General features: G+C 55.3%; 1 protein-coding gene across 8 annotated transcripts in view; it reads left to right on the top strand.

The window, feature by feature from the left end:
• The window catches only part of KCNC4 (potassium voltage-gated channel subfamily C member 4), a 36,929-nt gene that overhangs the window by 10,321 nt on the left and 13,161 nt on the right, over nucleotides 1-13,447 (top strand). For 4 of the 8 annotated variants that reach the window (XR_004433584.1, XM_033195874.1, XM_033195870.1 and 1 more), the window contains exons 2-3: nucleotides 2,322-3,258; nucleotides 5,304-5,507. Coding sequence is in view for 7 of the 8 variants with exons in the window: in XM_033195874.1 (XP_033051765.1) it covers nucleotides 2,322-3,258; nucleotides 5,304-5,507 (1,141 nt within the window). In the remaining variant the exon portion in view is untranslated. The other 4 variants (XM_033195872.1, XM_033195871.1, XM_033195875.1 and 1 more) reach the window with 4 other exon arrangements.

Below are 13,447 nucleotides of genomic sequence, written 5' to 3'. Positions count from 1 at the left end.
CCTGCTCCTTACCTCAACCACTCTGTTTTTCAGGGGAGAGGGTGGTGCCAGGACTGGATTCCCGGCACGACCAAGGCCATGGACAGGCACTTTTGCCAGCCCACCTATGAATGGCCATGGAGAGCCCACAGGCTGGAGCCATTTACTTAATGCCCACATCAGCCTGTATTGACTTGGCAGCCCCTTTCTCAGAGGAGGAAGAATAAGGCCAGAAAAGGAACTTAAACTTACCTTCACTGGGGAGAAGCAAGCAGGAAAAACTCCAGTAATGTTGTAAAATAGGGAAAGTGGGTCTGTGTAATTGTTATTACACACGTATTTCATCTCCATTCATCCCCTGGGCCCAGCCTTCTCCTTCTGTGCTGTTTCTGACCAATCCATCCAAGTTAAAGTGTAAATGAGGTACATTGAGGTGTGTGATGGGGGATTGGTCCTAAGCCCGAGACACACATTCCCATGGGTGAAATAGCAGTCGTCAGGGAACTAACTGGGAACAGGATCAGTGATTCAGAGATGGCTTTCCCAGGCCTGTGAATCGACCCTGCCTGGGAGGTGGTGAAAACATTGTGGTATAAAGAAAAGGTACAACCTTTGAAGTTAAACAGTTCTGAGTTCAAATCTGGTTTTTGCCCCTTCCAGACTGTGTGACCTTAAGCACGTATGTAACGTCTCTGATGATCAGTTCATCCTGCATAAAATGGGATGATGAGGCGTGCTGTACAGGGTCGTAGGGAGGACTGAAGGCGATTGAAGCATATACAGAGTGCTTAACAGTACCAGGCACGGAAGAGACAGCTGAGGACTGTTCATTCCCAGATCTCCCCCCTCAAACTTTCTCCTACTCCAGAAGCCCTGGAGGTGCTGCTGCTTGCTTCATTTTCCCAGGTCCCCTTGTATTCTTCATTGGTGTTTTGCAGTACTAAGAACAAGGTATGCCTTCCCCTTCCCAGTGCAGACTCCCAGGGAGGAAAACCTCTCTGAGTCCTCACTGGATAGGGGATGGGCACATGCCAGTGCCTGCCCACGCAGCCAGGTGGAAATCAGGGTGGGTCAGACAGACATGGGGATTACCAAATGGTACCATGAGGCCACAGACCTCCCTTACCCACCTATTTAGGCACAGCCATATCTGGTCAAGGAGGAAGCCCAGTCCAGCCATCATGCAGGATAGGCCGCAGCAGGAGGCATGAGACTGGACCCCATCAGTGGGCATCCTGACAGTGGTGGATGGCACGGCATGAATAACACATGAAGGCTCCATAATTGGTGTTATTACACATGCATTTCATCTCCATTCATAATGATTGAACACTTAAACCCAGCCGCCGTTCCTCTGCCGAGTGCTGCTGTCATCCTTCTAGCCGAGATCCCAGCAGCTGTCGGGATTAGCCCCTGCCACTCTGATGCCGATGGGTGTGGTTCCTTTTTCTTTGGAGCTCAGAGTTCCAGGAAATGTCAGTTTGTAGGAAGGAGTGAGACTGGTTCTTGTGACCAGACCACCGTCTCCACTGCCATGGTGCATGTTGTCTGCCTTCGGGGACTTCCTCACCATCTAGGCAGTCAGCGGGGACATCCTAAGGTGAGAGGCAGAAGAAGAGACTATGGCTAATAGGCTCAGCCAGCAGAAAGTGGTCCAGGTCCATTCCTTGCAGCAACCTGCCTCTGAGCATCCCTTCATACAATGGACCTCAAACTAGTATGCATTAGGATTACTTAGAAGGTTTGTTAAAACATTGCTGGATCCTACCCTCGGCATTTCTCACTCAGTAGCTTTAGGTAAAGTTTGAAATTTGCGTTTCTAACCAAAGGACCAGAGACCTAATGCTTCTGGTCCAGGACCATACTTTGAGGACCGTTGCCTTAAAGCCCAGTTACTGCAACTGTGGTGCCTGGACAAAGAGCCTCACCTGGGTGCTTTTTACAAATGCAAAATCATGGGACCTGCCCCAAGCCTCTGGATCAGGAGTGCATTGTAACAAGATACCTGTTGCAGCTTGAGAAGCCTTAAAATGCATATGGGTCAGAGGTGGGCAAAGCTATCAAAGGCAGGTCTGGCAGCTGTAGATCCCTGACCAGTTGCTTCCGGCCAAGAGCAGCTTCAGTCTTCTGTAATAAAGATTGGGAATCATTGCCTGAGAGCCCCCAAGCATATGGATAAAGACCCTCTGAGGAGGGACTTCCAGCCCTGTCTCCACATGTTAATCCCACCTCTCACCCTGGAATGCCCTTTCTGGTAACCTTCATGCAGAAGTCCATGTCCCCAGCTGGGCCCATCCATCCGTGTCTGACAGCTGCCCCCTGCTCTCCTCCCCTGCCCATAGGTAGTGGCCTTTGCCTCTCTCTTCTTCATCCTGGTCTCCATCACCACTTTCTGCCTGGAGACACATGAGGCCTTTAATATCGACCGCAATGTGACAGAGATCCTCCGCGTGGGGAACATCACCAGCGTGCACTTCCGGCGGGAGGTAGAGACAGAGCCCATCCTGACCTACATCGAGGGCGTATGCGTGCTGTGGTTTACGTTGGAGTTCCTGGTGCGCATAGTGTGCTGCCCCGACACGTTGGACTTCATCAAGAATCTGCTCAACATCATCGACTTTGTGGCCATCCTGCCCTTCTACTTGGAGGTGGGGCTGAGCGGCCTGTCATCCAAGGCAGCCCGCGACGTGCTGGGCTTCCTGCGCGTGGTGCGCTTCGTGCGCATCCTGCGTATCTTCAAGCTCACACGCCACTTCGTGGGGCTGCGCGTGCTGGGCCACACGCTGAGGGCCAGCACCAATGAGTTCCTGCTGCTTATCATCTTCCTGGCCCTGGGCGTGCTCATCTTTGCCACCATGATCTACTATGCTGAGCGCATCGGGGCCAGGCCCTCCGACCCTCGGGGTAATGACCACACGGACTTCAAGAACATCCCCATTGGCTTCTGGTGGGCTGTGGTCACCATGACAACACTGGGCTATGGAGACATGTACCCCAAGACGTGGTCAGGCATGCTGGTAGGGGCACTGTGTGCGCTGGCTGGCGTGCTTACCATCGCCATGCCGGTGCCTGTCATCGTCAACAACTTCGGCATGTACTACTCCCTGGCCATGGCCAAGCAGAAGCTGCCCAAGAAGCGGAAGAAGCACGTGCCACGGCCGGCCCAGCTGGAGTCACCCATGTACTGCAAGTCTGAGGAGATCTCCCCCCGGGACAGCACCTACAGTGACACCAGCCCCCCTGCCCGGGAAGAGGGTATGATCGAGAGGAAACGGGCAGGTGAGATTAGGGGTTGGGAAGGAAAATCCCTTTTCCCCCAGTGGCCTAGGGAGTTTCCAAATGAACCTCAGCCTTTGGGATTTGGGCGTGTGTTTTGTGTGGGGCTTCCCTAAGCATAAGAGGTGCCTTTATGAGGGCAGGGTGTTGAGGCCGAATTTCTGTATCCTCTGGCTGGGTCTCTGATAGCTTCCCAAACATCAGATCTTTGGACTGAGTATTCCACCCAGGGTAGGGTGTGATGAGCAGTACATGGGGCTGTATATTAGACGCCCTGGTTTTAAATCCAGTCTTGGCCACTGTGTTGTGTGCCCTGAGGCCAGTTACCCCTCCTCTCTAGGCACCTGTAAAATGGGAATAATATCATAGCCTACCCTCAAGATTTTGAGAGACCCGAATGAATGACAGATATGAAAGTACTTTGAGAAGTTAAAACCACTTTACAAATGTCAGGCACTGTCAATATTAGCCAATGAGCAGGGCAGCTGTTCTTCCAAGGTACGTCAACACATGAATCACTTCTTTGCAAACGTTCGAGTCTGGTATCTTGGCCTAATAAATGTGATAACGTAATAGCAGTGGGAGGCTGCCTTCTGTTCAGCACAAGCTAGATTGAGTCCTGGGCTCAGGGTTTGACATGGGATGGAAAGGAACTGAGGAAGGAGTGGCCCAGACAGTGTTGGGAAGAGGAGGAACATGGAAGAAACTAATATCTGTGCCCTGGAAGGGGAGAGCCTGGGCATCTGAATCCTGTCCCTTAAGGACGGGAAAGGCCATCCCAAGAAAGCTCATCTCCACCCCTGAATCAGGAGTTGGGGAATGGAAAACAGTTTAATCCCCAGCAACACGGATTTAGGTTGGAGAGAGGGAAAAGCATCCTGACTGTTATGTGTAGGCTGGTCTCCTGGGAAGGGTATGGAATTCCTGGTATGGGGAGCTGGACTGGAGCCAGGAGACTAAGGGTAAGCTCTGGGGCAAAGTGGGACTGACCCTGCAGGAGAGGCGCCTAGCTTGGTACACTCACCTGTGGCCTTTGGCATGTGCCTGTCATACATGCCCGGGTCCACTTATTCCCTGGGGTCGTGTCAGGGGCCTGGGTCTTCCAAAGGCCTTGATAGAACAGCACCCATCAGGCTTCCCATTTCTCCCCCACCAAAGTGGCACTGCTTCCTAATTTGTGAATATTAATCTCCCGGGGAATTTCAGCTGCACTCTGAGGCCCATTCAGCGCATAAAGAGAATCCCAGTATTAAAATGTAGAAGTCCTTAAGTCAGCTCCTCAAGGTACACTTAACTGTGGCCCTGTCAGCCTTGCCCTTAGCCTAACCCTGATAGCAGCCACAGTAAGGGCATGCCTGGCCAATGGCAGGGCCACTGTCTTCAGATAGAGTAGCACCCCCTTCTCCAGATCCAAGGGCCCAGAGGCAAGGGGTGGGGACTAAGCCCACAGCACTTGGGAGCTGCGTTGGAGCTTTTCCCATGGTATCCTCCTCAGACAAAGTCAGCCCTAATTGCAGAGGGCTCTAGGTCTTTTGGGCACATGACTCTGGCCTAGATGCCCAGTGAACAAGAATGACTGTCATCCAGGGAGAAAGCATGGATACCACTTTATAGGTTTAACCCTTGCCGTGCCACCCCTCACCCCTAGCAAGCCAGGTATTCTCCAAGGGAATGCAGACTCATCCAAGAGTCAGCCTGAGCCAGACCCAAGGAGGAAGTAGAGTCTGCGGCCTGCTTTGGGCTGATCTCCTGAGGCAGCCGTCAGCAGGCAGATTTGAAGAGTCGCTGCTCTAGGGCCTCTGCGCTGTGGCTTCATCCCCGAGGAGAGACCCTAGGCTGAGGCTGGGAGGGAAGTCATTTTACACCAAGTGCAGCATCCTGCCTTTTGCCTTCTGCTCGTTGGCTTTGACAACACTGCCTCCCAGGTAGATGCTAGGCCCCTCCTGAGGTTGAGGAAGTAACACTCTGGGTCTGGGAGACCCCGGATGACTCATGAGCAAGGCCCGGGTGGCCCCTCACGCAGCCTCCTTTCTGTGTGCCCCCTTCAGACTCTAAGCAGAATGGCGATGCCAACGCAGTGCTGTCCGATGAGGAGGGAGCTGGCCTCACCCAACCCCTGGCCTCCTCCCCCACCCCTGAGGAGCGCCGGGCCCTGCGACGCTCCACCACTCGAGACAGAAACAAGAAGGCAGCTGCCTGCTTCCTGCTCAGCGCTGGGGACTATGCCTGCGCCGATGGTAGTGTCCGGAAAGGTATGGCTTCCCAAGCTGCACAGGTGGGGAGCCCCCACAGAGCTGAGTCTCCCGAGTCACCCCCCAAGAGCTTGAGGTCCCCCCCTCCCCTGAGAACGTGGCCGCCATCTCCTCTGCCTTGGATGCACCCTCACTTTTAGAATGGATACCTGATCTCCCAGTCCCTGGATTAGAAAGGCCTCCTCCATCTCAAAGGGCACACGGCTCCCATCCAGCTGCCCATGGGAAAGAGCAGCGCTAGAGGGTTGAGGGCACACAAGGCCAGGGTCCCCGCCCGATGCTTCCATTGCATCTCTTTCTACCTCTCATTCCCACTGCTGCCTTCAGGCCCCATTCCACAGGGTCACTGCCAGCCTTTCCCTAGGCCTCCCTTAAACACAGCTAAGCCTTCCCAAGTAGATCACCCCTCGAGGTGCCAGCAATGTTCAGGAGTCAGGGAGCCCCACACATCCTCCCATCCTGCGCCAGGTGTCCTGGAGCACAGGATGGCCGGACTTCCATCTGCAAGCACCTAGGGGTTGACTGTCCTCTTGAGGCAGTGCCAGAGATGACCAGGGGGTGGGGTAGGTGGGCAGGAAGAGTGGGTCCCATCTGAGGAATGTTCTGAGTATTTGGAGAGATAGAAGGAGCAGTCCATCCTCTGCTTGTCAGAAAAGGCTGAAATTCCATCCCCAGGCCCTAAGCCTGGAGCAAGGCAAGGGCAGAGGTTAGGCTGTGGAGCTAGGGATTCCTGGCCTCGGAAAGAGGCTAGGAGTGACCAAGGATTGTGGAGGGCCTGCGGTGGCTGAGAACCAGGGGTCTTAGGACCAGGCCCTCCTACCCAGTTTTCGATCGCTTATTCATCTCCCTTGCCCTGTCCCTGTTACCTAACCTCCCTCAACATTCTGCCTATTTCTGGAATAAACCCTGACTCCCTCCAAAACAGAGCTCTTCCCCAGGTTCTCCGCCACTTCTTAACCAGCTGGATTTCCCATCCCCCACATCCCTCTGTCCCCAAACTCCAGACCCAAACTAGGTTGAGTGAGGAAGGGGCAGTGGCAGCTACGGGAATAGCCTGTGATGCCTCTGTCCCTCTGAAGATGTCCCGTGGCCTGCCAGCCCATGCAGGCTCTTGGGCACCTTCTAGTTTCTTTCCCCGCCCTTTCAGTACCACTGTTCCCATGGAAGCCCCAGGCCACCCTGAGTCTAACCAGCCCCTGAAAGGTGTGTGTCCAGCTGTGCTGGGCATGTATTCTGTGGACTGGCAGAAACAGGAATCGCGATCTGGTGCCTAAAAGGAGGTGGTCCAGCAACCCCAACAAAAGACTGCAGATGGAGGGTGCTCAGACCTCTATCCTCGCCTATGCTCCTTTGTTCACCCCTGCGCCCTGTCCTGGAGCCCTGGATTTGGCCTTCTCTCTTGCCTACCATCCCAAACAGGCAGCGGGTTCCACTGTGTCCTGTTCAGGCCCAAAGCCTTGCTCTGGCTGGACCACGCTAAGCGGACAATCTGGAACGAGCGGTCACTGTGTAGGACTTGAGCACACAGAGCTGAGTGCCACACACACCTGCTTTCCTCCCTGGGCTGTGAGGGGCTCAGTGGAAATAGGTGTGGCAGAGGCCATGAGGGTAGCAGTCAGGAGGGACCACGAGGTGCTGGGAGTGGACTGCACCTGGGGAAGGAGTTTCATGTGCACGTGCATGGGGCAGGGGAGCCAGCGTCCCACCATCCAATATCCCTGGGGTTCCTCTGGGGCCTGGCTGCTCTATTTTCAAGATGCCTCCACACTGCTTCTTGGCAACAAGCATGTAGCTCAGCCAATTAGAGTGACCTTCGAGAAGAACAGGTGGGTTGCTGGGAAACAGGCCCTGCTAAGCAAGCGTGGCAGTTAACATCGCCAAACTCCTCATGTGCACTCGGCAACTTTCCCCACACCGTACCGTGCCGCACTTCTCCACACTCAGGTTACGCTTAAGACCAGGAGTGAGTGGGCCTGGGCCTCCTCCACACAAGCCCGTGTGTCAGAGTGTCAGTTCCCTGGGAGGATGGTGGTAGGTGCTAATTATAATTAGGGCTTCTTAGAGTCAAGAAGGCTGATGCTGGAGGCTGTGGGGTCTTTGTCTAGCTGGGCTATCAAGGAGCTAGTGGGGAGCTTAACTGGGGGCAGGACAGGACCTAAGTCAGCTGGGTGTGGGCCCCTGGAGTCTGTCCTCAGGAGTCCAGGAGACCTAGAAGCCAGGGAGAGTCAAGGAGGGCTAGGCCCCTCCACCCCAGCCCAGGGCCACCTGCTCTGCAGTGTCTCTTGGAGCGTGGACCCTGAGAAGCTGCGCCCACTGACCCATGTGCCTTTTCTTCACCAAGGCTGTGGAAAGTCCCGGAGTCTAAACAACATAGCTGGAGCAGCTGGAACCAGCCTGGGGCTGTCTCCACTGGTATCACGATACAGCTCGCCCTACCCTCTGAGAAAGTTCCTGCTCACCCCCTTCCACCCCCTCACCGGCCCACCCCCTGGTCACTCTGCCCCTTAGCTGCACCTTCCCCTCTGGGCACATACGCACAAACAGGTGCCCTTCCATGCCCTCAACGCTGACTCCCCAGGGCCCACGGGGGCAGCAGGAGGGAGCAGTCAGGACAGAGGAGAACTTAGGTCCCGAGCCTCACCTCCATAGCTCTTAGCTTCCCGAAAAGTTCAGCTCTGGAACCGGAGAGCAAAGGGGAGAGCGATCCCAGAGCTTCTCCCCATATTGGACTCTTCCTGGGCTGTAGGTGCACACCCCAGACCTGCCTTTTAGCTTTGCCTCCCTTTTGGGGTCCCATCAGGGCCAGTCTCAGCCACCAGGCGTGTATGTGTGCACAGTGGCCTGGAGCCAGTCAGCCTTGCTGAGCAGTCAGGCCTACGTTAATGTTTTTAATCACTGTGAATGTATTTCCATTCCTCATAGCCTTTAACTAGTAGCCAAACAGCCTGTCTGTCTGTCCACCCCACACCCAGACCAGCAAGGAACAAGGCTGTCATGTGGGGCATCTCTGCTGGTGTAAAGGTGGTTTGACTCCTTGGAAGGGCAGTGCCTATGAGCAGTGCTGCCCTGGGAGAAGAGGCCTGATGTTTTCTATCTCCGGCTTGGGGCGCAGGTGGAGGTCCCTAGCGTTGTAGCCTCAGGCTTGGTGCAGGCCGTGGGCGGGCTGCCTAGGCGAGGGAGGCCCTTCTCTCAGGAAGCCTCTGCCCAGATTCAGTGGTGACTCCCACTGGCAGCACCTGGTGTCCCTTCTGCACCCCAAGCTGCGGCATCGCTCTCCACGTTGCTTCCTCTGCTTCTGCGACAGTTTTTCTTCTCTCTCCCTCTCCCTCAAACTCCCAGCCCTGCCTCTGAGTCACCTGCCGTTCCCACCCAGCCTCTGCGCTCTGTATTCCTGCCAGAACCGGAGACTCATCTAATTTCTATAATTAAGTGTATTCATTTACCTAACGAGCCCAGGAGCACAACAGGTTTGTGAGTCACTGGGTGAGCAGGGGTACACCTTGCGCAGGGGCAGCTGAGGGGAAGTGTGGGGACAGAGGCCATCTTGCCCCCACCTGCTCCTGCCACTCCCAGGAAGAGGGCCCTCCACAGCCTGAGGAACAAGGTTGCCTCAGCCAAGACGTTTCCTGTTTCACCTGATGGGAATTAGACCTGACAGCAGAGCCGTGCGCCTGGCAATTTTTAGAGTCAGATTATGCAACTTTGCGGAGAGAATGACTAAGTAAGGTCCAGATCTGCTCGTTCCGTGGTCGGCAAAGATAGGACGGCAGGGCAGCATCAGGGCTGGGCAGAGGCAGAGCAGATTATTGCATGGAGTTGGGGGTGTTGTGTAAAGCCTGTGCCGGGAGTGTCCCCATCTCAGCACCTCCCTCAGTCTTGGGCAGACACAGAAATGTCCTTCTGGAAAGGTCTGTTCAGAGTGGGTGCTAGGATTGCCCCTACCCTGCAGTGGTTTGTGGGGTCTGCCTCCCACTTGCTCTCAGAATGAAGTGACCTGACCCCTAAGAGTTGAGAAGAGGGGATGTGGGGGCCTCCATGCAACTGCCCTTCAGGAGGGAGCAGGCCCTTGAAGTGACAGGGATGGGGAAGCCTGTGGAATAGGATGGAGATGCAAGGGCCACTCCCCCAACGGTGACAGGGCTCTTTGGCACAGAGGGCTTGGACTCTGACAGGGACACAACAAGCCGGGTGTGCAGGTTAACAGGGATGCCACTGCTATTTTCTCCTCTGACTTGCCTTTCTGATTCAGGGAACCGAGGCCGCTATTTCTGTGGCAGCCCTCAAGTTGTCAGGAGCCCAAGTTTCCACGGCACCCACCGCCTCCTTCCCTCTTTTCCCTCCCACAGGGCTGGGCCTGCTCATGGCACCCCTATGGTGGGCACAGATGTCCCTGGGCGACAAGATGCAGCAGTGCCAGGCTGGAGCCCTAATGCCTTGGGGAGCTGGCTCCCACACATCCCTCCTGGCTCTCTGGCTTCATCTGGGAGAGACAGAACCCAGATAGCAGGCGGACTGAGTAGACTGTCTGCCCTTATTACCTCTTAGCACCTCTGGGCCTGCCCAGGGCCCTGGGAAAGGGCAGGGTGAGCCCAGGCATTTGCAGAACCCCTGCATACCAGGCACTGCCGCAGGAAGTGGCTGCCTGCACAGGCATCAGGCTTACCCAGGCCTTGGGCCTCCCTCCTTGGGAGAAGGCTCTCTCCCACCCACCATCTGAGAGTAGAGTTTGTTTTCCTCGGACTAGACTTGGACCTGCACCCGCTACTTTGCTGTCAGACGCCATTCCCCTGCAGCTGGAGCTCAGCCCCTTCCCACAGAACTGGGAGGCAGTCTGAGTAGGAGTTCACAACCTCACCTTCCAGTCTATAGCAGGGCTACTGGCAACTTAGAGGCCAATTTTCAGGGCTTCTGAGAGGTAGAACCAGGGGGCAGAGCACTGCAACCTAGTGGCTGGCTGACAGGAGCCAGAGGGGAGGCCATGGACTGGCCGCAGGGCCTAGGCTGCCCTTTCACAGAGCTTCCTGGGAGAGGAGGGCCTGCTCTGCTCTGGCCAGTGTCACCCTCTGAAATCCCTGCCCCACCCCTGGTGGGTCAAATAGGTAAGAATCCAGGACGAGATTCCTAGGAAGACCCTTCCCCAACTCTAAGAGGTCCCTGAGGATGGAGAGTCCATGGAAGCCAGTGGAAAAGCAATCTAAGGCCTTTATCTCAGTATGGGCTGCTCTGCTCCCTGGCTTCTGGGACACTTGACAGCCTTGCTGTGACTCCTTCTGTCTCATACAGTGCCCATCTAAGTCCCCTCAGTAACCCAGGCATTCTCACCAGTGCATCTTAGGGCCTAATTGCCTGCAGGGAGCCCAGAGGCACTCCCCTGTCCCCTAGTGAGTGGGGATCAGTGGCAGGCGTTGCTTAATTTACGCAGACGGGAGTCCAGGGCAAGACCACAGCTCTGTCTGCGTGTCCTCAGAAATGGGGCTCTGAAGAACCCTGAGCTCCTCTGATTTCAAGGATAGTACTCAGAGGCCCAGAACACTCGTAGCCAAAGGGGCAGTGTTTAAGGAGGTGGCTGGGGCATACAGTCTTAAGAAGATGGAAACAGCATCACCCCAAGATGAGGACACCACTTCCTAGAAAGGTGATGGAGGCACCCAAAGCCCAGGATGGAAACTGTGAGGTCTGGATGCCACGTCTGCACTCTGCCTTGACAGGAGGCCTAGCCCTAGACCTCAGACCCAAGAGCTGCAGGGGTTGTCCCAGCGGGTCTGGAACTCCCACCTCCACTATTGACCCAGATCTACAGCTGGGACAGCGGTACTCCTACCTGCCCTACCTGTGCTCCCACTGGTAAGGTAGAGGAAGGAAAGACCCAAGTCGTAGACATCCCAGGCTGAGGATGGGATCCCAAAAGGGCTCTCTGAGGGGTCGGGTTTCTCAATAAGGTACTATTTCCTGACCTTCTCTCCTGAGACAGGCACATTCGTTCTCCGTGACCTTCCCCTTCAACATTCACCTGAGGCTGCATGCCCTCCAACTGCTGGGACTCTATTCCTGCCACATTGAGGAAGGGGGCTGGGCACGACATGGCATCATACTCAGGAGCCTTCTTCACCAGCTCCTTGGGACAATGGAATATCCCAGGGTGGTGACAGCAGATGGAGCTACTTGGGGGAGAACTCGAGTTGGTCAGGCAGCAGCTGGGGTGATGGCCTGTGAGCCACAGGCCACATCAGGAACTTTCCCCACTGCCTCCATGCAAGGCTGCAGAGCTATGGTCCCTTTCTCCACTGCACTGGAGCTTTGAAGACCTAAGAGGCTAGTGGTTCCTGGAGCTAGTGGTTACCTGAACAGATATGGCGATGAGCTACAACATCACCTGAGTCACCAGAGTTGGGTTGGCAGAGGGGTGAAGGGCTCACCCCATTCCCTGACCCATCCATGCTCTTCCTGGCCTTTTAGCCCTGGTTTCCTCATGCCTTCCAGCTCTGCTCCTGGCCTGCTCCTCAGCCTGCACCCTATGGGTCAGCAGCTGACTTCCTTCTAACATCTCATTCTTTGTTTCTCCCTTACTTTTGCTGAACTCCCTCTCCCCCCAACCCAGAAGGCAATGTTGAGCCGAAAGCGTGCGTCCCAGTGTCTCACACCTGTGCTCTTTAAACACAGAGACCTGCCAAGATGCCCTCTCATCCAACTATGCCCAGGCTGAAGTCCTCACCCTCTCTTAAAGCGGCACCAACGTGAGAGAGACAGGCAGACAGACAGAAAGCCAGAGGCTTAGGGAAACTCTGGAACCCAGACAAGAATCTTTTCGCTGAGAAAGACTCAGATATCCTTGTTTGCACAGGACTGGTGGAAAACCTCCCATGCAACCCTTGGGGCCCAGAGCCATCTGGGTCTGATGTTCTGTTCTACTGTACATTGAAGAGATATATATGCACATATAGTATCTATATTCATACATACTATACTATTGTGTGTAGTGCACGTGCTATTGGTGGTTTGTCTTCTTTGTTAGGCTTTGTCTCCCTAAGCCCTTGCCCCACTCAGAGTTTCCCATCCCTTTCACTGATTTCTGTTGTTTCTGCTGACTGTGTGGGTGGAAAGTCCCAAGAAAAGTGCATCTGGGAATTGCCAGTCCAGCTGGGTGGTCCCAGGCTCCTGTCTTAGGGGTGTTTCCCCTGTCAGCAAGTAACCTGGTGAAGTCTATTGAAGGCCAGACTGCCCCCCATGGTCACTGCTTCACTAGCCCCACCCCACCCCAGATTGGGGTTCTACCTCCCACCCCACACCCTCGTTGTGGGGGGACTTCCAGGGGGCTCCTCTGCAGCCTCCTCCACTCCTTCCTCGACCCCATCTATGTCCTTGACTTAGGGGGGCATTTTGTCTTTTATTTTTGATTTTGTTCTGTCTCCGTCTGTTTGTTGTCAAAGATGCTGCTGGGCAGATGGGCAGGGAAAGGATCTGTCTGCCCATCTGGCCCAGGGGGTCTGAGAAGGGAAGCCTTGGGCGAGAGGAAACCAGTTGCAATACTGTACTTCCTGGCCGGTGGCCAGAGGATGCGTGCAATAGCAGAGGCCAGGTGACCCCTTCAGCCTTGGCCTCTGCCCCTCCCTTGGCCTTCCCTCCCTGCTCCTCCGTGGTGTTGGTCAGTCCTTTTCTAAAGCTGTCCTCTCGTGTGTGTCTGGGGCATGCTCAGGCTGGGCCCTGTGCCTTGTCTGCGTGCCTCCAACTGTCATGCTGTGCTCGAGCCCCAATAAAGACATCTGGAGCATCCTGCTGCTCCTGCTGTGTGAGCACCTGCCTCTGCCTCTCCTTTCTGGCTCTGTGTATATCGGGACCTCCTGGGGCTCTCACCCCTGACACCTGAGGAGTGCACACACTCAGCATAACCCCACTCCAGCAGGAATCATCAGTGCGGCCTGACCCCTGCATTTAACAGGAGA

The sequence above is a fragment of the Trachypithecus francoisi genome, unplaced genomic scaffold, assembly GCF_009764315.1.
Source record: "Trachypithecus francoisi isolate TF-2019V2 unplaced genomic scaffold, Tfra_2.0 Lachesis_group5, whole genome shotgun sequence".
In the NCBI taxonomy this organism is placed as follows: Eukaryota; Metazoa; Chordata; class Mammalia; order Primates; family Cercopithecidae; genus Trachypithecus; species Trachypithecus francoisi.
This window is presented reverse-complemented; position numbering and strand designations above follow the sequence as displayed.